This window comes from Jaculus jaculus, chromosome 1 (genome assembly GCF_020740685.1).
Source record: "Jaculus jaculus isolate mJacJac1 chromosome 1, mJacJac1.mat.Y.cur, whole genome shotgun sequence".
Lineage (NCBI taxonomy): Eukaryota > Metazoa > Chordata > Mammalia > Rodentia > Dipodidae > Jaculus > Jaculus jaculus.
In genome coordinates, this window is record NC_059102.1 from 257,841,013 (window position 1) to 257,861,378 (window position 20,366).

A 20,366-nucleotide genomic window follows, 5' to 3' on the forward strand; every position below is an offset into this window, starting at 1 on the left:
GGTGGCCTTGAACTCATAGTGAAAGGCCCAAGAATTCAGAAGCTCAGAAATACTATCACGCTCCAAAGGGAGCTTAAGCGGGCCCCCTGCATACCTCAAACTCCAGGCTTTACTCTCTGTTAGAAGCAAGTAAAGAATCCCTCTTCTCATTATATCAGAGCCCACTCCTAATATAAAACTAGGTAAAAAGGGCATGAGATAGCCCTAAAGGATGGGAAATGAGTAATAAAGTGAACCACTTATTTGGTTCTGTAAATAGCCTGCACTATAAGCCTTACACTATAAGCCTTAATAGCCCACACTGTTAGCCTTAGTAGCTCGCACCATAAGCTGTAACAGCCTGCCTCAGACCACCAAGGTCATAGGAGGCTGATACCACACACTGCTACTCCCACCCAAGGACCTGCGCAAATGCTGACCACCAAGGTCATAAACTAATTGGCTTAGAAACTATGGGGTGGCACAAACTGACTGGCTAACACCCTGCGGGGCTCCTAATATTAGAAAATGATTGGTCTAATGCACAGGCTTTGTTAGAAACCCTATAAAAACTGTCCTGTTCCTGCATTTGGGGCTCTGCAGTCCTCTACCCCTGTGAGGTGTACGACTGTGGGCCCCAGCGCGCTTGGAATAAAATCCTCTTGCAGTTTGCATCAGGATCGCTTCTCGTGAGTGATTTGGGGTGTCGCCTTATCCGGGCAGAGCGTGGGGGCCCTCTGCGGGGGTTTTTTCCTACAATAGCAATCCTTCTACCTCTGCCTCCCGAATGCTGGGGTTAAAGGTGTGTGCCACCACACTCAGCCTCACCTTAACTTTTCTTACCTGGGAATTGGCAAAATGTCAAGGACAAAAGGATGCTGAGGGAGCAAGGGCCATAGTTTCCTGAGGAGCCATAGCCTCCACCAAGTCTCTCTTCTGCCCCTGATTTTAAGAGCCCATGAGAGCAGAGCCAGTGGTTGGCTCTTCTTTTCCCCTAGGCCCCACACTGCTCCCCACCTGAGCTTCTCACCTCCCCAAAACCACAGGCAGTGACAGCCCAGCCGGGGACCCAGGGCTTCTGCACAGGACAGCCAAAAAAATGGCACCATTCTGGGTCCTGGTCCCCTGCTGCCAAGGTCCCTGTAGGACCTTGTGGCTACCTCTTGGATGAGCCAGAGACCTTGGGCTTCCAAGAGTCTGCCCTTCCGACTCTCCTTAGCCTGTTCCCACACAAAGAGAGGAAGGGGTGGGACCTTGCCGGGGGAGGAGGGGTTGGGGACCCTATCCAGGCTTTGTGGAGGCCCAGCTTGCTCCATGATGGGGGTGGGGGCCTGGCTTAGGCTGAGCTTCATATCCCTGTGAGTATGGACAGGGATCTCAGGCATGCCCCCAAGATGGCAGCGCCCCATCTCTGCTCTCCTGGGGTACCAGCATCTGCAGCCTATGGTGGAATTGTCTGCCTCTTCAAAGACATGGCAGCGGGTTTGGGTATGCCTCCCCCTCTGAACGGTATGTGAGGGAAGTTTTCAGAATCCCAGTGGACTGAGTGCTGAGCTCCTGTCCAGTCACCTCTCAGGCTGCCCAGACCCAGTCCAGGAGGGAGGGCTGGTGGCCTTGCTTGGCTCTCTCCTTTCCTCCTAGATGGACGGCAATTTGGGAAGCTTGGTCTTCATTTCACCACTAAATCCATTCCCTCCCATCCTTCCCATCCCCCCCCCACCCCGGCCCTCCAGGCCTCAGTCCCAGAGGCCACTGGGAAATAACCCCACAGAACTGAGAGCAGGGTCTTTTCATCATCTCAGCTTGGCTTCGAACCATTTGAGCAGACCTTCCTAGCTGCGAACTGTAGGCCAGGTCCCCACACACAGCCACAGTCACTGGCTGGACATTTATTCAATCAGTGTAGGTTATTTACAGAACTCAACAGATGGTGGTGGACACCACCCCACTCCCCACCCCTTGCTGGCTCTGATTCTGCAGAGGTGGGTCTAGGGAGAAGTTGCTGGGTGCCAGTCCTTCAGTGCAAGGTGATAAGAAGCCATCACTTGGAGAGTGGCCCAGGGTATCCTGGGTGGTGGCTCTTATTGCTCAGGGCTTCAGGGGAACAGAGGGGACAGAGCCAGCTGTACAGTACCGATTCCCACAGCAGCCTCCTGCTGATTTTGGGAGGGAAAAGAGGAAGGGAACCTCCTCCCTCCAGGCTACGGTGGACTGCTCCTCTGGGGGGTTCCACAGTGGGTGTATGGGACGAGCTGCTAGCCTGCCCCTACGAGTGCTTTATGGGCTAGCATGTTCCTACCAGTGTCTTGTGGGTGGGGGACATAGGGACTTGGAGGCAAAGAAGTCCACAAGCCTAGTGTGTGGCACCGTGGGCTTCCATACCAGTGGACACTGTCTGTGGACTCCGCTGCCTCAGCCCGGGGAACTGGTCAGCCCAGTTCTTGTCAAGGGTCTGAAAAGGGCAGCCAGAGCCTGAAGCTCAGGAAATTCTGAGACCCGGAAGCCAGCGGGAGGGAGGAGTACAAGAGAGTGGGGAGAAGCCCAGAAGCGGTCACAGCTGAGAGAAGGGGTAGCTGGAGGCGTGAGGCCCACATTCGTGTTGAGAGGGGGCTTAGCAGACTCCCTTTGGTCCTTGGTGAGGCAGGCCCAGGGCCACTCCCCAGAGGGAAGGTGCCATGGGCCTAGGGGAGTGTGGGAGCTGCTGGCTGGCCAGGATGGGGTGGGGCACCCAGGCTACCTGGCTCTTAGAGGTGGCTTGAGTTCGAGCCAAACCTCAGGGTAACTCAGGGCCAGTGGACTCTTCTCTCTCCAGCTGGGGTGGCCCCTGGGAACAAATTTTGTAAGGCAGATTCAGGAAGATGGAACCACAACGAGGCTCATTCAAGGCAAACCGAGCCCATGGTTATGGCCTAGGAGCTCAGGCTGAGAAGGGCCAGTGCTGAAAGAAACTCCCTAGCCCAGCCCTCTGCCACCTTTCTGGGTGGGCCTCTGTCCCTTGTCCCTCTGGCCGTGGCTGAGCCACAGTCAATTCCCTGTCTGGAGCAGACATACTTTTAGAGACCTCTACGTAGCACCCAGCCCTGATCAGGAAAGAGAAAACGAATGCTTGGAGAGGATGCCAGAGAGAAAACAGATACCTGGGCATAAATAAAGAAGAAGGGCCGGGCTGACTGGAGATGTGTGTGCTGGGAGGGGCCCCAAGGGGCCGAGGGAGCATATGGGAACCAGCCGACTGGCCCTGAGCACCAGGCGCACTGCAGAGCGGGTGGCGCGTCAGACCCACTCCTGCAGCGAGCGCTTGCAGTAGAGCAGCATGCGGGGAGCGCCCTTGCGCTGCATCTGTACCAGGGCGAAGGCCAGGCCCAGGATGCACAGCACCAGCAGCAGGGGCACCAGCACCACGACCACGTTCACTGTCCGCACCACCTCTTCCATCTGCACCACCACGCGGCTGCCCCCGTCCTTGTCCCTGTCCTCGCCGGTGCCACCACCGCCCACGTCGCCTTCTTCGCTGTCACCGTCCACCCCAGGCTCTGCACCCCCGTCGGGGTTGAAAGGTGGACGGGCCACGTCAGGCCACCGAGGTCCGGGTTCCGTGTGCTCCTCGCAGCCCATGAAGTCCCGCAGGATGGACTTGGGGTAGCCAGGCTCCATCCGCAGGCGCTCGTTGTCAAATTTCCAGTATTTTGTGCCCTTATAGAAGTAGGTATAGGCTGCAGGGACAAAAAGACCAGAGTGACTTCAGACTGGGTGTACCCACAAGCCAAAATACCCTCAAAATAAACCAGGGGCCCTGGCTTTAAGACACCCTCTTTGGGGCCAGGGGGATGTACGTAGCTCAGTGGCAGAGAATGGTAGCATGTACGTGGTCTGGGTTCCATCTCTAGCACCAAAACCAAGCCAGATAATAAACAGAAAAATAACCCTTCTTATTTGTTCCTCTAAAGCACTTTCAAATCTGCTGCTTCCTAGATTATGGGAGCCAGATGGTGGCTCAAGGGGGTTTGAGCTTCCTGGCTAAGCTGACAGGGCACAGAAAGGGTCCATGGTGTGCTGGGGTAGGAGCCACCACCAGAGTCCTGATGTCTCGTCCTTGAATTGGCTTCATCACCCACCAGCATGGCTGCGTGGCCTCAAGTCTACATAAACCTGGGGTGAACCCAGAACTGCCTCGGATTGGCTCCCTGGTCTTGGGCACCTTGCCTGCATCCCACTGGCATCAGGAAGGGTCCCTTTTGAAGCAAGAGGCAAGTCCGTGCTCTACTGGGCTCAATGAGCTCAGAGCAATCGCAATAACAGGCCATATAAGAAGCCAGGTGAGCAGACAGAGCCCTGGCAAAGTCAGCAGTTCTCCTCTAACCCAAGCATTTGCAACACAGAACCAGGGCTAATGGTTTCCTTTACATGCACAGAGACCCTGCTGGAGAAATAAAAGAGCCAGAACACCACGTGGCTCAGGTATAATGTCAGAGACCAGGTTTCTCTCCTAGGCACATGAGTGCCACCCTGAGAGAACCCTGCCCCCAACACTTTGAACCAAGCCCACTGCCCTGAAGCTCAGGGCTTCTGGACTCTTAGGGCAGAAAGACCAGCCCTAGCTCCAGTTCTGGACACAGATAGAACAGACTGGCATCTGGCTGGCAGTCTTCAGCTATGGGACTGAAGGTTCCTGCTCCCTCCATTGAAAGGGGGTGATGGGAAAGATGCAGGGAGCGCAGGAGGTCATGCTGTAGAAACTCCCAGGTAGGAGCAGGACACAGCTGGGTTCCCCGAGCTTGTCATCACCATGCTCTGGGACTTTGGGCAAGCCCTGTCCTCTTGTCTATAGCAGGCAGTGTGGCAAGTGATGGGGTCCTCTGGAAAAGGGGGGCTTGGTACCTGCATCGTTGCTCAGGAAAGCCCCTTTGGGGGAGGCAGGAACCCCCTGCCAGACACTGATGGGTTTGGGGTAGCCAGGGTCTCCATGTTGTGTCTCCTCATTGAAGCGCCAGTACCTGTGACCAGAAACACCAGGCTATGGATCTACACACCCTGCTTGCGTTGAGCCCATACCCCACAGGGGGTGGGCTCTTCCTGAGCCTGAGGCCAACAGTTTAGTTGGGACATTGTCCCCTGTGGGGAAGGGCTGCACTGCTCACCTATCTGCTTGGAAGAAGAAGGTGTGGCCTGTGGGCTCCCACCAGATGGCTGCATCAATGCGGTCATAGGGGATATCTGTGCCATAGTTTCTCAGTGGCAGTGGGTAGCCAGGCTCCAGGTTGGCTTCTCGGAAGAGCCAGAAGCGGTCACCTTCAGGACGAGTAGGTGGCTGTGTGAGTATGGTCTTGTGCTGGGGACGGGACTGTCCCACTATCTACTCACATACAACACTTGTCCATCTCGACACACATGTGTGCACAAACTCCAGGCCCTGGGTACAGATTGACATCCACACATTCAGCTACGCCCACATGTCGGGCACTCATGGACACCTATGAGATACTCACTACTCTGCACAAGTCAGCTGTTCTCCCCTGTTCTACCCACATACTAAACATGGGATTTGATGCCCAAGGGATGCCTCCTCTCAGGAACGAAGGCTCGGCCTGGTCTCTGGGGACTATTCGTGAGGCACTCCATGGGCCTTCATGGTACACAGCCCAGGGATCACCATGTAAGTGTGAGCTCAGTCTTGTCCCTGGGTAGCTCCTGCCTCCTGGATGCTCAAGCCGGCAGTCTGCAGTTACAGCTGATCCATTGGGGGTGCCGCCTCCCAAGGCTGTTGCTCTGCAGATAGGCTGTAGGGGTCCTGCCCAAGTGTGCTAGGAGACCTGTTCTCAGGAGGAAAAGCTGCTGCATTTGAGGACCCATTCTCCAGAGGATAGGAGGCAAGGGTGCGGAGCAATGAAGCAGGGCTCCCGTGCCATGGAAGATGGCCCGAGACACACCCTGAATGCAGTTAGTCTCTGGCCTTTGGGTCCAGATCCATCCGATACCCCAGCCTCTGTCTACACTCTCATTCACACCTTGCTGCCAGATGCACTCGATCCCCACATGCATCCTCTTCCTCCCACATCAAACCCACCATGGGGAACACAGGGCTCTCTTCTTACCCAGTTTCAGCTGGGCCAGCAATCACAGCATGAAGGCTGTCCCTTCTACACCCACCCTGACTCACCTTTGAAGAAGACAAAACGTCCGTCCTGACGCTCATAGGCCGCACTGATGTCACCGGGTAGACCACGCCAGAAGTGGCCAATGGGCATGGGATAGTTGTCCAGGACACGATTGTGCCGCACTCGCCAGAACCAGCGGCCCTGGGGAGAGATATGGGTGTTGGTGGGCAGCATGTGCAAGAGGCTGGGGAGGCATTGGGCTCACACTGCCCCTTCCAGGTCAGAGAGACTCCAGAGGGGTCAGGTCAGTGGTAGAGGGGAGCTCTAACTGGGCTTGCTGTGCAACATCCAGCAAGTCCCTTGTCCTCTTAGGCTGGTTCCTTCCTGGTCTAGGGTCTGGTGGATACTCAGGGACTGCTCAGCAAGGGAGGGGCAGGGAAAGGCTCTGGGAGAGCCAGGACAGACCTTGAACACAAACATCTCCCCGCGAAGCATGGCCACTGTATCAAAGTTGCCATGGCAGATGTTGGGGCCATACTGGTCGGGCCTCTCTGTGGCTCGGGGCTGGGCTGGAGGGCCTGGCCTGGGAGGCCTCTCTGGCTTCCCACCCGGAGGTGGTGGCTGGGGAGGCCTGGGAGGCCGGTGGTCTGGCCGGCCTGGCCGCCGGGGTGTCACAGTGGGGAGAGGCCGGGTGGGCTGTGGCTGACCATCTGGGGTGCCTGCAAAGACACAGGGAGTAAGAAGTGAGAGCAGCCCAGAATTCAGCCTGGATTCCATGTTCCCCTACTCTGATTGTCAGGATCCTGGGGAAACCAGCCTGGAGAGACCTGGGTCCTACTAGGGACCCTGAAGGTCAGGTCCTGTCTGTCCACAGCAGGCTCTTCCCTCTCCCCACCATCATCCATAGGGGTCTTGAACCTGTATGATATAGCTCCCTCTTTGGCCTCTATGCTGAACCAGAAAGCTGCCTGCCTCTACTCTCCACAGCCACAATACCAGGGATGCTAGCCTGCACACATCTCATTACTGAATTGCTAATGGTGTAGCCAGGAGAATATGCCAAATTTCCACCCAAGGAGGACTTGGTGTTGGCACAGGGCACAGACCCTGACCAGCAGAACTAGTGCTCAGGAGACCTGGCCCCTGCAGACCTTCCTGGGAGGGGCATACATCTGTCTCAAAGCCACCGGGAAGTCCAAGAAGAGACTCAAGTCACCTATAATCCCAGGCCGGAGCCACAGTGTGAGCTGTAGGTGAAGTTTGGACCTTAGCTCTTTTTTTTTTTTGCCAAGATAGAGTTTCACTTTGGCCCAGGCTGACCTGGAATTCACTATGTAGTCTGGCCTTGAACTCACAGTTGTCCTCCTACCTCTGCCTTTCAAGTGCTGGGATTAAAGGTGTGCACCACCACCACACCCAGCTTCAATTTTTTGCTTTTATTTAAATGGAAGGGCTTTATTTTTAGTTTATACTTTCAGGTGAAGTCCATGATAGCATAAAAAGCATGCAAAGAGTCGGAACCTGCATTCATATACACAGGAAGGAAGGACAGAAATAACACTGAATCCTGAATATGCATGTAGGTAGCCCTTGCTCGGTTTTTATCACTTACCAATGGACCCGGGTGAGTCACTCACTGGGCCTTAGTTTTCTCATCTACACAACAGGGTCAACAAGCAGTGCCTTCTTGTGGGGTCAGCCAGTCACGGCCCACTCACCATATAGCTGCTGGATGCCTCGGAGGTCGTCTTCGGGCAGCTGGAAGTTGTCAGTGTCCATCCATTGGTAGAAGGGAGCCATGATGGCACTGGGGTTGCTTGAATGCTCCAGCCCCAGTGCGTGGCCCAACTCGTGGACTGCCACCAGAAAGAGGCTGTTTCCTGCAGGGAGACAGCAGGCATTGTCACCTGGCTGGTCCCAGGCTCTGGCCTCCCAGGCTTTCACAGAACCTGTCATCCTTTCCTCTCGCTTAAGGCTGAGCCGCTCTGACTTCTGACACCTAACTTCTGCGTCTTAGCAATGGGTCCAACACACCTTTCCCTTCCCTTCTTCCTTTAGTGGGACAACAGACAGAGGTCAAGTGTAGAGCTCCAGAGACCTGAGCAGGATAAGTTCTCCTCTCCTTATCCTGTAACTGCTGAGCGGGAGGGACCTGCCCAGCTCTGGCACCGCCTGCCCCGCCCCTACCCTGGTCAGCTGTCCTCACCATGCAGGTCAGTGCTGGAGAAGGTCCAGGGCTCATCGGCGTCGAAATGCGTGTCACCACCCAGACCAGGGCCGGGGAAGTAAGCGTGGGCCAGAAAGCCACCTGTGCCATCAAACGGCGAGCTGTCGCCATGGAAGCCAGAGGCAAAGAGTACCATGATGTCAGCCTCCTTCTGCCGTCGCAGCCGGATGTCCTCGTAAGGCACCTCCTGGAAGAGCAAGGGTGTGGCCTGCTCCCACACGCGGAAGGCCCTGCGCACTGCCTCCATCGAGTTGTACCAGCCCAGCTTCTCTGTGTAATTCTGGATGCTGTGGGTGGGCAGGCAGATGAGAGGGGACAAAAAGCCCGTGAGTACTATCATCTTCTAGCATCTATCTTCCCAGGAAGTTCATGTGCTTAGAGCCATCATTACCGTTAGTTTATTTTGATATACATTAGAATTTGTGAAACTAGTTCATTAAAATATCACTAAATTAGCCAGGTGGATGTCTTGAATCCCACACTTGGGAGGCAGAGGTTGGAGGATTGCCATGAGTTCAAGGATACCCTGAGACTACATAGTCAATTACAGATTATCTTGGGCTAGAGTAAGACCCTAGCTTGAAAACAAAAACAAAAACAAACCCAACAACATATGTGTGGTGTGTGTGTTTTCATTATGGTAGGTCAGCAGGTTTTAATTAAGAAAGACAGTAAGGAGCCAGGTGTGGTGGCACATGCCTGTAATCCCAGCATTCAGGAGATAGAAGCAATGGGATTGGGAGTTCAAGGCCAGCCTCAGCAACATAGCATGTTTGAGGCCAGCTGGGCAGTATGGGACCTTGTATTAGGAGATTAAAAGAATAATGATAATGATGATAATAAGTAAGAATAATAAATTTAAAAGACAGTAAATGAAAGTACAGATGCCTTGTGGCTGGAGAAAAGACCTCACAAGCACACAGAGAGCTGAGGTTTGGGAAACAGGCCGGGCCACTCTGAATGTCAACACCTAGGCCAGGCAGACCTGAGTTCTAACTCCATCTGTAGAACCTTGAACAAGTGAGTAGAAAACTGCAAACTAGGAGCTGGGTGTGGTGAGATACACCTTCAATCCCAGCACTTGGAAGGCAGAGGTAGGAGGAGTGCTGTGAGTTCGAGGCCAGCCTGAGACTACATAGTGAGTTCTACTTCAGCCTGGGGTACAGCGAGACCCTAACTCAAAAAATAAAAACAGCAACAAAATGTTATTGCTCAAGTACTTCATGGGTAGGAGGGACATCCCAAAGCAGGGCTTTTTCAGGTGACCTGCTGCCTCACACGTGATGCAGGCTGGATCCCCACAGCCCTCCACTGGACTGGCACGGGAGCCGGTGGGCCACGCGGAGCCAGGGAAAGGCAGGGCAGGCATGGCTTGAAGGGGCTTGGTCTTCCTTGGAATGAAGTTGCCTAGATTCGGCAGCTGGACCTGTCGGCATGGGAGTGGGCTGCTGGGAAAGGAAGAGTGAGTGCCCTCGGTTGGGCAGGGCAGCTGGCTGGGCCGCCGGGCCTCTACCTGAAGGTCAGGTGGTGGTTGCTCCACTTCCGCCCTGTCAGGGCGTAGCGCTTCCGGCGACGTCGCAGGTTGGCCTTCACGCGCACTCCGAACTGGTCGGGCACCCCGCAGCGTGGCCGCTTCATCCACCTGGGCCGTGGGTGCGAAGGGGCCAGCGTAAGCCACCTCTTCCAGGTGATTCAAACCCCTCTTGCCTCCCAGCTGCCCCCTGTAGAGATGTGATAGGGGCAAGGAGCCGCTCATCTCTGGCTTCTGGTGTAAAGGTCAAAGCGATCCCATCCTGGAAGACTGAGCGCCCAGCAGCGGCTTCAAAAAGTGAGTTCCCTCTCAACCATGTCACTGAGGCATGGGAGGGGGTGCTCCTGTCCTGGGTTATGTCATGCTCTGTGCTTCTCAAGGATGTAGTTATAGGTCTTGTCACCTGTATTAGATTCAGAGCTAGGATGTCTCATTCGGGGCTTGTGGTCTGCACCACCCAATTTCCATCCTGTGTGAGACAGCACTAATCAATCACTGTGCTCTTGACTGTCAAGCCTGGATTCGGTCTCATCTTTCTTAACACAAAGCTTCGACAGTCATGACTACCAATCAGAACTGGCATAGAGAATCGAGCCATTTGGCATTCCTTATCTAGGCCACTCTTTTCTGGAAACTCCACAGACCAAGCCTCCTTCAGAGCAAGCCTAGGGGCAGGTGGCTCATGAGGTCCGAGAGGGGCCACACGGGGTGGGACTGGGGGACTCACGCCTTGGTCTCTTCATCAAGCACACCAGTGACAGGGATCCCATAGAAGCGCTGCATCTCAGCCAGGGCTGAGGCCAGGATCTGGGCGGAGCGCATGGTGGACATGTGGCGGCTGGGTTGGGGCAGGTAGCCATAGAGCCGCAGCCAGTTCTGCAAAGAAGCCAGGTTCCGTCAGCCCATCCAGGCTCTGCTACTGCCAAGCAGGCATGGCCTGACCCCACCCACTTCCACCACCTCCACTGCGACCCAGAGCTGCCCTGCCTCCCACCTGTGATGGCATGAGCAGCTACGAAAACATCCTTGTCTGTTTTCACCCAGGGGGAAAACCTAGGGCCTTCCAAGCCAGGTCGGTTCAATCCTCTGCTTAGAACTCTCCAAGACTTCCTAGCTCAGAGAAAATTCTAATTTCTTCAGGCACAACAACCACTTTACCACCTGGACCCCACCTTCACAATCTGATCTCTGCCTAGAACCCTCCACAACTTCCTAGGTCAGAGAAAACTCTAGTTCCTTCAGGGACAACAATCACTTTACCACCTGGACCCCACTTTCACAATCTGATCTCACGGCTGCCCACCCAGCCAGGAGGGCTCCGGTCATAGGGCCTTTGCACCTGGTCTTCCTGCTGCCTGGCCTGCTCTTCCCCACACACTGGTTGGGCTTATAGCCTCATTTTCATCCAGTCTCTGATCCAGCAGCACCTCTCTTGTAGGAGAGGTGTTCCCTGGCATTATGTAGGAAAGACTTCACTGGATGCACCTGCACCCCCTCTTCTGCTGGTCGGCACTTTCGAGCACGTGACATTCATGGTATACTACTACACTCGGGATGGCGACGTGTCTTCTCTAGTAGGACAGAGCTGTGTCCATGAGGACAGTCCACACAGCTGCTCTAATGACCACACAGGCTTCTTCTGCTCCAGGCAGGCTGCTGGGGACCCTTACAGCATTCAGAAGGTCCTGAGGCCTCATCTAGTGGGAAAACCAGCCCCTTGGCTCCTCTCCCCAGCAAGCCTCAAGTCTTGTAGGAGGAGGGCAGACAGATACCAGAGAGAATGACAAGAGCATGAAGTCCTTTCCTTATTCTACTATGAACTCTTTATTCTTTATCTCTCTTTTTTCTTTCTATTATCTCCCTCTCCCTCCCTCTCATTGAGGTGTGTGTGGGGGGGGGGTGTCTCACTGTAGCCCAGGCTGACCTGGAATTCACTATGTAGTCTCAGGCTGGCCTGGAACTCACAGTGATCCCATTGTCTCTGCCTAGCTCTTTCTTTCTCTTTTGTTTTTGAGACCAGGCATCACATAATCAAGGCTGACCTTGAACTTCTGATTCTCCTGCCTCTTATCTCCCAAGTTCTGGAATTACAGGCATATACCACTGTGCCTAGTTCCATTCAGTGCAGGAGATAGAACCTAGGATCTCATGCATGCTACACAACACACTACCAACTGAGCCATACCTGCCCCTGTCATCTGTTGGGGGCTTCAGTTTCCTTATCTGCAGAGTGGGAACCAATAGGGTTGTTAAGCAGTGAGGTCTGAGGAGGCACAGCCCTAGGAACGGTACACAAATGGGGGCTCTTATCTTTCTAGAGCTTGGCAGACAAATCCCCCCCATCTGCACTTACCTACCCGCCAATATCCATCTGAGCAGGTGTCTCTCAGTACCCTGACTGTGCCAGATAGTGTGCCAGGTGGGGGAGGTGGGTGTCATGACCAGCATCTTTCTGTCCAGAGCTTATAGTCTCCCCAGGAAACCCAAGATAACCACAAAGGAGGGCTTCCCACCTCAATAGACCATGAGCAGTGTGGTGGTTTGATTCAGGTGTCCCCCATAAACTTAGGTGTCCTGAATGCTAGGTTCCCAGCTGATGAAGATTTGGGAATTAACACCTCCTGGAAGGAATGAATTGTTGGGGGCAGGCTTATTGCTGTTTTAGCCAGTTTCCCCTTGCCAGTGTTTGGCACACTCCCCTGTTGCTATTGCCCACTTTATGTTGGTCAAGGGGTGATGTCCACCCTCTGATCATGCCATCATTTCCCCTGCCATCATGGAGCATCCCTTCGAGCTTGAAAGCCAAAATAACCCCCCCCCCCCCGCCACAAGCTGTTCTTGGTCAGGTGATTTCTACCAGCACTGCGAACCTGACTGAGACAAGCAGACAAGACACTCAAAGTAGCAGCTTCATAATGTCAGGAAAGGTAACTCCACCCAAACTGCTTCACGCCCTTAAGGCTGCAAAAGCATGGACACCACATGGGAGGTGGGGAACAGAGGCCAAGGGTTGGCCATGGATCTTGGTCACATGCAAGTGTGACCTTCCCACCTTTCCTTGCCTCAACTGGAAAGCCCATTCTGGGTGGATCTGAAGGGGGAGGGCCCTTAAGGCAGGATGGTAGCTAGACATGGTGGTGGCAGCCTGGTTACACATCCACCTGCCAACTCCTCAGATGCTCCCTCCCGTATGCCATCAGCCTGCCCAGCTCAGGGCATCCATGTCCAGACTTACTGGGAGGGAACCGCTGAAGCAGCTCTGAGTCTGGCAGTGCAGGCACCCCGCAAGGCCTCAGGGCCTTGGTGGCAGGCACAGACAGCAAGGTGGAAGCGCGGAGCTGGGAAAGGAGTGAGTGGCAGTTCCAGATGGACAGAGCTGGACCAGGCCTCTGTGTCACCTTGTACCTCAGCCTGTCCTCAGTAAAAGGGGGCTGGCTTAGGGCCCCTACCATCTTGGGGTTCTGCAAGGATTAAGTGTATGCATGTATCCATAAATATATGTATGACAGAGATTGGGGACCTCAAGCAGGGCATGGTGGTGCACACCTTTCTTCCCAGCACTGGGAGGCAGAGGTAGGAGGATCACTGTGAGTTTGATGCCAGCCTGAGTCTATATAGTGAATTTCAGGTCAGCATGGACTAGAGTGAGACCCTAAGAAAGGAAAGGAAAGGAAGGAAAGAAAGGAAGGAAGGAAGGAAGGGAGAGAAGAAGGGAGGAAGGAAGGAAGGAAAGCAAGGTAGGTAGATTGGGAACCTGGTCAGTAGGTTCGACCTGGGTCAGTAGCATTCTGTCTGTGTCTACAGGCTGGAGGTGGGGAGTTCAGGCTTCTGGTGTGCCAAGGAGGAAGGCAGTTTGGGAGGCAGGAGCAGCCTGTTGCCCTCCACCAATTCTCCTTACCCCTTTGGCCCAGGGCTCCTTCCCTCTGCTCTATCAGGTACTGGTAACTCCATGACAAAGACCCCGTTCTTCTCAAGCACCGAAAGCTGCATGGGAAGGACGGAGGGCAAGGCCTCCAGGCTGTAATAGCAAAAGGCATCCAGCTGGGGGGCGCGGGGGGGGGGGGGCAGGGAATAGCTGCTGACAGATAAGGGCACCTCTACCTCACCTATTTGCATAAGGTAAAAATATCTGCCGAGTGCAATCACAGCCAGTGAGGGGCTGATTAGCGTGTCTGCAGAGCTACAAGGGGGGAGGGCTGGGAAGGGAGGCTCAGGCAGGGCAAGGAGGGGAGGGGAGCTGGCCTGTGTGCAGGAAAGTGCTCCAGAGACCTGCAGGGATCTGGCAGGAGTGCCCCTCCACCATGGGGGCTGCCAGGCCTCCTCCACACAGACAAGCAAGTTCAAGTCCCTAGGAAGTGGGGTGCTTCCGTTGCCCTGCCAGCCAAACCGCCTCGCAGCCACTGGTGGGGTGAAGGTGAGGACTGGTGACACCCTCTGGGCAGCGGGAAGCTAATGAGCAGAACCACGGTCTTGGTAATGGACAGCCAAGCCTCCGAGGCCGAGGACGCGGCAGAGCTGCCGGCCTGTCTGACTCTGGCAAACACGTGCTCAGGGTGGCTGAACACCAAGTGCCTATAAATCTGCCAGGAGGCAGCAGACACCACCGTAGGGCAATGGGAATTTTTTCCCCCTCTTCTTTTTAAAATTTTAAAAAAATTTTTATTTATTTATTTGCAAGAGGGCAAAAGGCTGTGTGTGTGTGTGTGTGTGTGTGTGAGAGAGAGAGGGGGGGGGGGGAGGGAGGGAGGGAGAGAGAACGAATGGGAGCACCAGGGCTTCCAACCACTGCAAACTAGCTTGAGATGCATGCACTGCCTTGTGCATCTGGCTTATGTGGATACTGGGGCATTGAACCGAAGTCCTTTGGCTTTGCAGGCAAGCGCTTTAACAGCTAAGCCATCTTTCTAGCCCTTCTCCCGCCCTTTTTAATGTCAGAAGTGTGACCCACCAACCTATTACAGCAACTGAGTGTGACAGGCTCTGGAGGCTGGCTGTAATGGAGAGGACAGTTTGGGGTAGGGTGCATGACAGCCGCTACTGCCTTGGGGTAAGGGACAGCTCAGGCTCTTGAGCCCCAGCTTGCCCAGGCACCCTGCTGCTCCAGGGCAACCGAGAAGGGGAGGAGACAACACCTAAGGTTTGACCATCTAGTCTGAAAGCAGGAGAGAGCTGTGTTCAAAGCCCCCACTGCTGGTATCTGTCCCTTCCTTATACTAGATTCTAGGTGCTTCCTTTTCCAAGGGTCTCATAGGAGGAGTGAACCAATGAGGTGAAGCTGTGTTTCTCAGGTGGGGAAACTGAGGTGCAGAAATAAAGGTTAAAGTAGGGGAAGGTCTTCAGGCCATGATCCAGAAAGGGTAGGAAGGTCTGAAGAAGGTTCTGGGCTATGAGCCTCTCCCATTGCAGCCCGGGGAGGTGCTCCCAAGCTCTGAGCCACAGCTCTCGTAGCCACCTCTTAACCTCTAGCCCCTCTCCTATAAGTGTTTATTGCTGTTGCATGTGAGTAGCTGGCCCTCGGCAAGAAGACAGGGGCAGTAGGCTTCATAAGGGGAAATCCTGGTGCCCAGAAGGGACCATAAATGCCACACCTCAGAACTGGTATGGGCTGCTCACCCCCATTTCATTCTCTCAACCACTCCCGAAAGGGAAATGTTTATCCATTCCCATCACAGAGTGCAAGGTCCAGAGAAGGTGAATTACCTACTCCAGGCCACACAGATGATCTGGGCTAGAATTGGGCCCGCTGGCCCAGGATGCTTCTGAAGCGTCACCAGCTCCTCTGGGCTTGATGTGGGGACACTGGGCTCTGGCCCTTCTCAGAAACAGTGACCAGCACGGCAGTGGGGGAGGGCACCTAATCCTCCCCACACTCAACATCTCTCGTTGAGTCTGGGCACTGAGCCAGGCTGTCCTCCCGCAGGACTGCTGAGGCAGTAAGGAGGCACTCAGACCTGCAGGGAGGGCTTGTCTGGGAAGAAGCGCCAGATCAATACTAGGCAGTGAGCAGCTGTGGGGGAGGGGACAGAGGCCAGCGCCATTCCTGTCACCACAGCCAGCTCCCCAGGGACCAGACCAGGGGTTTGGCCAGAGGTGCAGCAGCCCCGCCCCCAGGTTCCTTATCAGGCCCTGAGCCATGATAAGGACAATCTTAACTGGCTCTGCTCAACCTCTCTTACCCAATCTCTCTGCAATTTGAGCAGTCCCAGGCAAGTCTGCCCAGCCAGGCACAAAGGGTGGCTTGTCAGGGCCACCAACAGGGATCAGTCCCTCAGACCCTGCATGGCCTTGTGAGGTCCTTACCGACTGTCTCCCCTGCCCATACTCCTGCCACTGAGGGCTCTTGGCACAGGCCAGTGCTGTGCCTGGTTCTGCCTTCTCTGCTTGCTGGAGAAGAAGCAAGTGTTGAACAGAATCAATCCTGGGCCAGCCAGGGTCCTCGCCACAGGCCAGGCCTGCTCTCTGCCACCAGGATGCATCCTGTCTCCCACTGGGAGGGACTTCCAAAGCCATCGAACAGGGCCATCTCCCTGAAGCAGAGCCAATGACTTATCCAGCCTGCTCTCCTCAGAAAGGGGGCTGTCACGGTTGTCCTAGACAGCCCGTTCCATCTGTGGCAGCAAGGACACCGAGAAAGTTCTTGGTGACATCTCTAAGCCATCACAGGCCACTGAGACTAAATATGGCTAAGACAACTTCTTGGAACCTTAGCTTACCTCTGCAAAATGGCATCGTGCACGACAGGTCTAGCAGCACAAATGACAACTAAACCCAGGGTCAAGAAAGAGGGGACCAGTGGGGTGGGGGGGGGAGTGCCAGAGTAGGCAGTTAGATCAACTAGGCAGGACTCGGGCGGCCTTTAAAGGAAGGGACTTTAGGACGTCCCACCCTCGCCATGCCTGTCTCAGCTTGCCCTGCCTGCGCAAATCTTGGGATTTAGTGTTTGCCCATCTCACCCAATTAGATCTCTCTCAAGTGTGTACCTGCCTAGGTATGGGTGGGTTTCTCCCCTAAGCCTAGGCCAATTGGCTGGGACACCTGGGGTAGGTGCGTCCAGGTGGGATGGTACAAATCCTTTATCCACCTAGATCCAAGGAGAGAGTGGACCATTTTTTCTCTCTCTCCAGAACTGGCAGCAACATTTTTGGGGCCCTTGGATGGGGAAAAGACTCCCCCCCTTTTTATTACTGCCTTTACTTTTGATCTTTCTTGGAAGTGCATGGTTTTAAAACCCCTTCCCATGTTTTTTTCTAAGATCCATGTTTGGGTACTTGGGTTCTTGGGCTACACATGGCCTACGCGAGCTTTTGGGCTCCATGTGGTGTTCTTCCCTCCTCCCAGCTTTATCTTCCCTTACCTCCCAGTTTTCACCTTTTCCCACTCCTTTGTAAGATCTGAATAAAATGTGGTATTTTAAAAATCATTTCAGCCGGGTGTGGTGGCCCGTGTCTTTAATCCCAGCATTCAAGAGGCAGAGGTAGGAGGATCGCCATGAGTTCATGGCCACCCTGAGACTACATAGTGAATTCCAGGTCAGCCTGAGACCCTACCTCAAAAAAAACAAAAACAAAAAAATTTTAAAAAATCATTTTTTTAAATCTGGAATTGCCAATTCTTTGGTTAGTTTACAGATATGAACTCAGGACTTGGGGTTTTCCAGAAAGCACCCCAGAACCCCATTTCCCCCCATTATGGGATATTAGTCTCACCGAGATAGCTTGAGAATGATACATAAGCCAAATTTTTATTCAGTTTCCCCTTACTAAAACTTCTATGAGTCGCCACTTCCATCCGCTCTGCTGGAACTCTAGGTTGAGAAAAAACAGCTAGCAGCTCAATGCCTCAGCAGTTTCTGGGAGGAAACCAACTCCCCCAGAGGAAAGAAATTGACTCATTGCTTGCAGCCTCACACTGAGGAGGGTATAAATTGAACAGAAATTGGACTTGTGGTTTGCATTTTGCTCTCTCTCTGGACTAACTTTACTGTGCTCTATGACTACATAAATAATTCTGGGCCTACCCCTGAGACTCCCTTTTCCTTCCCTCAAATTTAAAGTTAAAATGTATCTTCTTTTTTCTCTGGAATACTAAGATATGTGTTCTAACCAATACTAGTGAACACATGGTTAATTAAAGATGGCTTCCACCATGTGTCTTTTCCCTAATAAAAGATGGCGTTGACCACGTGACCTTTCCCCAACTAAAGATGGTGTCTGCTGTTTGGTTTTCCCAGATGCAACAATAGATTCTCCTTCTGTACTCTAATTTAATAATTTCTATAACTGATTTAGCTGCTTTTATACAGGATTACTTCGCTCTAGTAGCAACTAAAAGCAGAAATAAAAAGGGAAAACCAGATATGCTGAAGAAGGCAGAGCCAACGAGCCAGCTACAAACTTGCAGTTTCTGTGGTACTGGCAACCAACAAAGCCACTGCCTGGCAACTGGCATCAGGGTGGCTATGTTCCTGATTCAAGTGACACTCCTGACACATGACAACGGTTCATAATGCTCATAACTGTTGTTCTTTCCTAGACTACCCTATAGGTACTAGTATGGTTTTCCATAAAATTGATGAAAGGAAATTGCAAACGTTGGGTGTCATAGGGTTAATAAGAATGAATTATTTCAGTAGTAAGATTTTGGGATAATAGCAAGTGTTATATTGGTAGAAGGCACTAAGAATGGAGCTTAACTGGGTGTGGATCCTCTTAATGTGCCTAAGTTAAAGGATTATAAGAGAAATCTAGGATGGAAGTTTATAGGACATCAGAAAGACCACAGAAAGGCATTGAGTAAGTGATAAAGTGTTGAGAATGTTGGAAAAATCATTTTAATTTCCTTTTTGAAAATGCTAATAAAAATAGTTCAAACCTGTCATCCCCCAATCCCTAACTTAGACTTTAAGGCCTCTAAAGAGAAATGATAAGATCTTGCTGAATGTGTTGTCTTACATTTCTAAGCCCAGCACTTGATTTTTTTTTTTTTTTTTTGGTTTTTCAAGGTAGGATCTCACTCTAGCCCAGGCTGACCTGGAATTCACTTTGTAGTCTCAGCGTGGCCTGGAACTCACAGTGATTCTCCTACCTCTGCCTCCCGAGTGCTGGGATTAAAGGCGTGCGCCACCATGCCCGACATAACTTGATATTTTTAAAAAGTTACCAAAGACAGGATTCTAGGGGCTGTAGAAATGGCTCAGTGGTCAAAGAGCTTGCCGGCAAAGCCTGACGAGGAGGGTTCCATTCCCCAGTACCCATGTATAGCAGGATGCAAAAAGTGGTACATGTATCTGGAGTTCACTTGCAGTGACTAGAGGCCCTGCCATGCCTATTCTCTCTTTTTCTCTCTCCTCTCTATCTCTCTGCATGCAAATAATTTTTTAAAAAGGCAGGATTCTGCTGGGTATGATCAATCATACCTCTAATCCCTATACTTAAGGTAATAAAACCAGAGATTACCTTCAAAACATTAACAACAACCCTTTAGTCCCAATTATTCACAGACCATGGGGGACCCATGTCCCAGGATCCCATAGAGGGGAGAAGAAAAGACCCCTCCCCCCTACAGTAGGGCATCTAAGCTACCAAAATGGGAGTAACGGTGGAAATCTTTGCACTTGGGCTTAGAATGGCCAGCAGTAGTCCTTATATGCCAGGATGTAAAGTATATGCAAGGGCTGGGGGAAAGGTCCAGAAGAACCGAAGCATGGAAGCTGGCCTTGTGGGGTGAGAATGGATATCCTATCTTGGACCTTCCTTGCTTCAGGAGGTACACAGATCACATTATGTGTCCCTTTTTGATTGGGGAGAAAACAGGGAGATTTAAAAAACCCTAATTTCAGCCAGGCACGGTGACACATACCTTTGATCCCAGCACTTGGGAGGCTGAGGTAGGAGGATCACCGTAAGTTTGAAACCATCCTGAGATTAAATAATGAATTCCAGGTCAGCCTGGGGTAGAGCGAGACTCTACCTCAAGAAAACAAAAACACCTAATTTCTTCTCCCAAATCTGGCTGGAGGGATGTCCCTCTCCCACAAGAAGATGAGAGACAGGATGGGGCATAACCTGACTCTATATTCTTCTATTTTCTTCCTCCATTTCATTTCAGATGGGACAATCAGCTTCCAAGATACTCCAGAAGTCTCCACTAGCCTGTCTCCTTGAGATCTGGGCTCATTTAGATCTACTAAGTTTCAGGAAAGAAGCTTCAATCTTTCATTATCTAATTATTTATTCAATATTTTATTGCCAAAAGGCATGGCCAAAATACCACCTAGTGAATGGAGACAAATAGCCACCATAGGGCAGTTTTAAGTACACTACAATATTTCAACTTGATTGTTATTGCAGGAAAAGGAAAGAAAGAAGTGTCATACATACAATTATTCTTTCACTTATGTGACCATCCTGAGTGGGCTGCTGACCACCAATTGGACCTGACCACCCCAGCTGCTGTTGGTAGCCCAACTGCCCTGACCCTCCAATACCAGAAGGGATTCGTAAAGCTAAAACAAAGCCTTTGAACTATAACTTAC

The 20,366-nt window shown here is 52.7% G+C and overlaps 1 protein-coding gene across 1 annotated transcript in view; it reads right to left on the reverse strand.

Annotated features, from left to right (window-relative positions):
* Nucleotides 1–1,848: 1,848 nt before the first annotated feature.
* Mmp15 (matrix metallopeptidase 15) overlaps nt 1,849–20,366 on the reverse strand; it is a 31,554-nt gene continuing 13,036 nt past the window's right edge. Inside the window, exons 2-10 of the mRNA XM_004663504.2 lie at nt 10,560–10,708; nt 9,815–9,943; nt 8,281–8,588; nt 7,793–7,954; nt 6,540–6,793; nt 6,137–6,275; nt 5,118–5,268; nt 4,858–4,973; nt 1,849–3,692 (exon numbers count right to left, since the gene is read on the reverse strand). Coding sequence (XP_004663561.2) covers nt 3,253–3,692; nt 4,858–4,973; nt 5,118–5,268; nt 6,137–6,275; nt 6,540–6,793; nt 7,793–7,954; nt 8,281–8,588; nt 9,815–9,943; nt 10,560–10,708 — 1,848 coding nt within the window. The 3' untranslated portion in view covers nt 1,849–3,252. The remainder of the gene's footprint in view (nt 3,693–4,857; nt 4,974–5,117; nt 5,269–6,136; nt 6,276–6,539; nt 6,794–7,792; nt 7,955–8,280; nt 8,589–9,814; nt 9,944–10,559; nt 10,709–20,366) is intronic.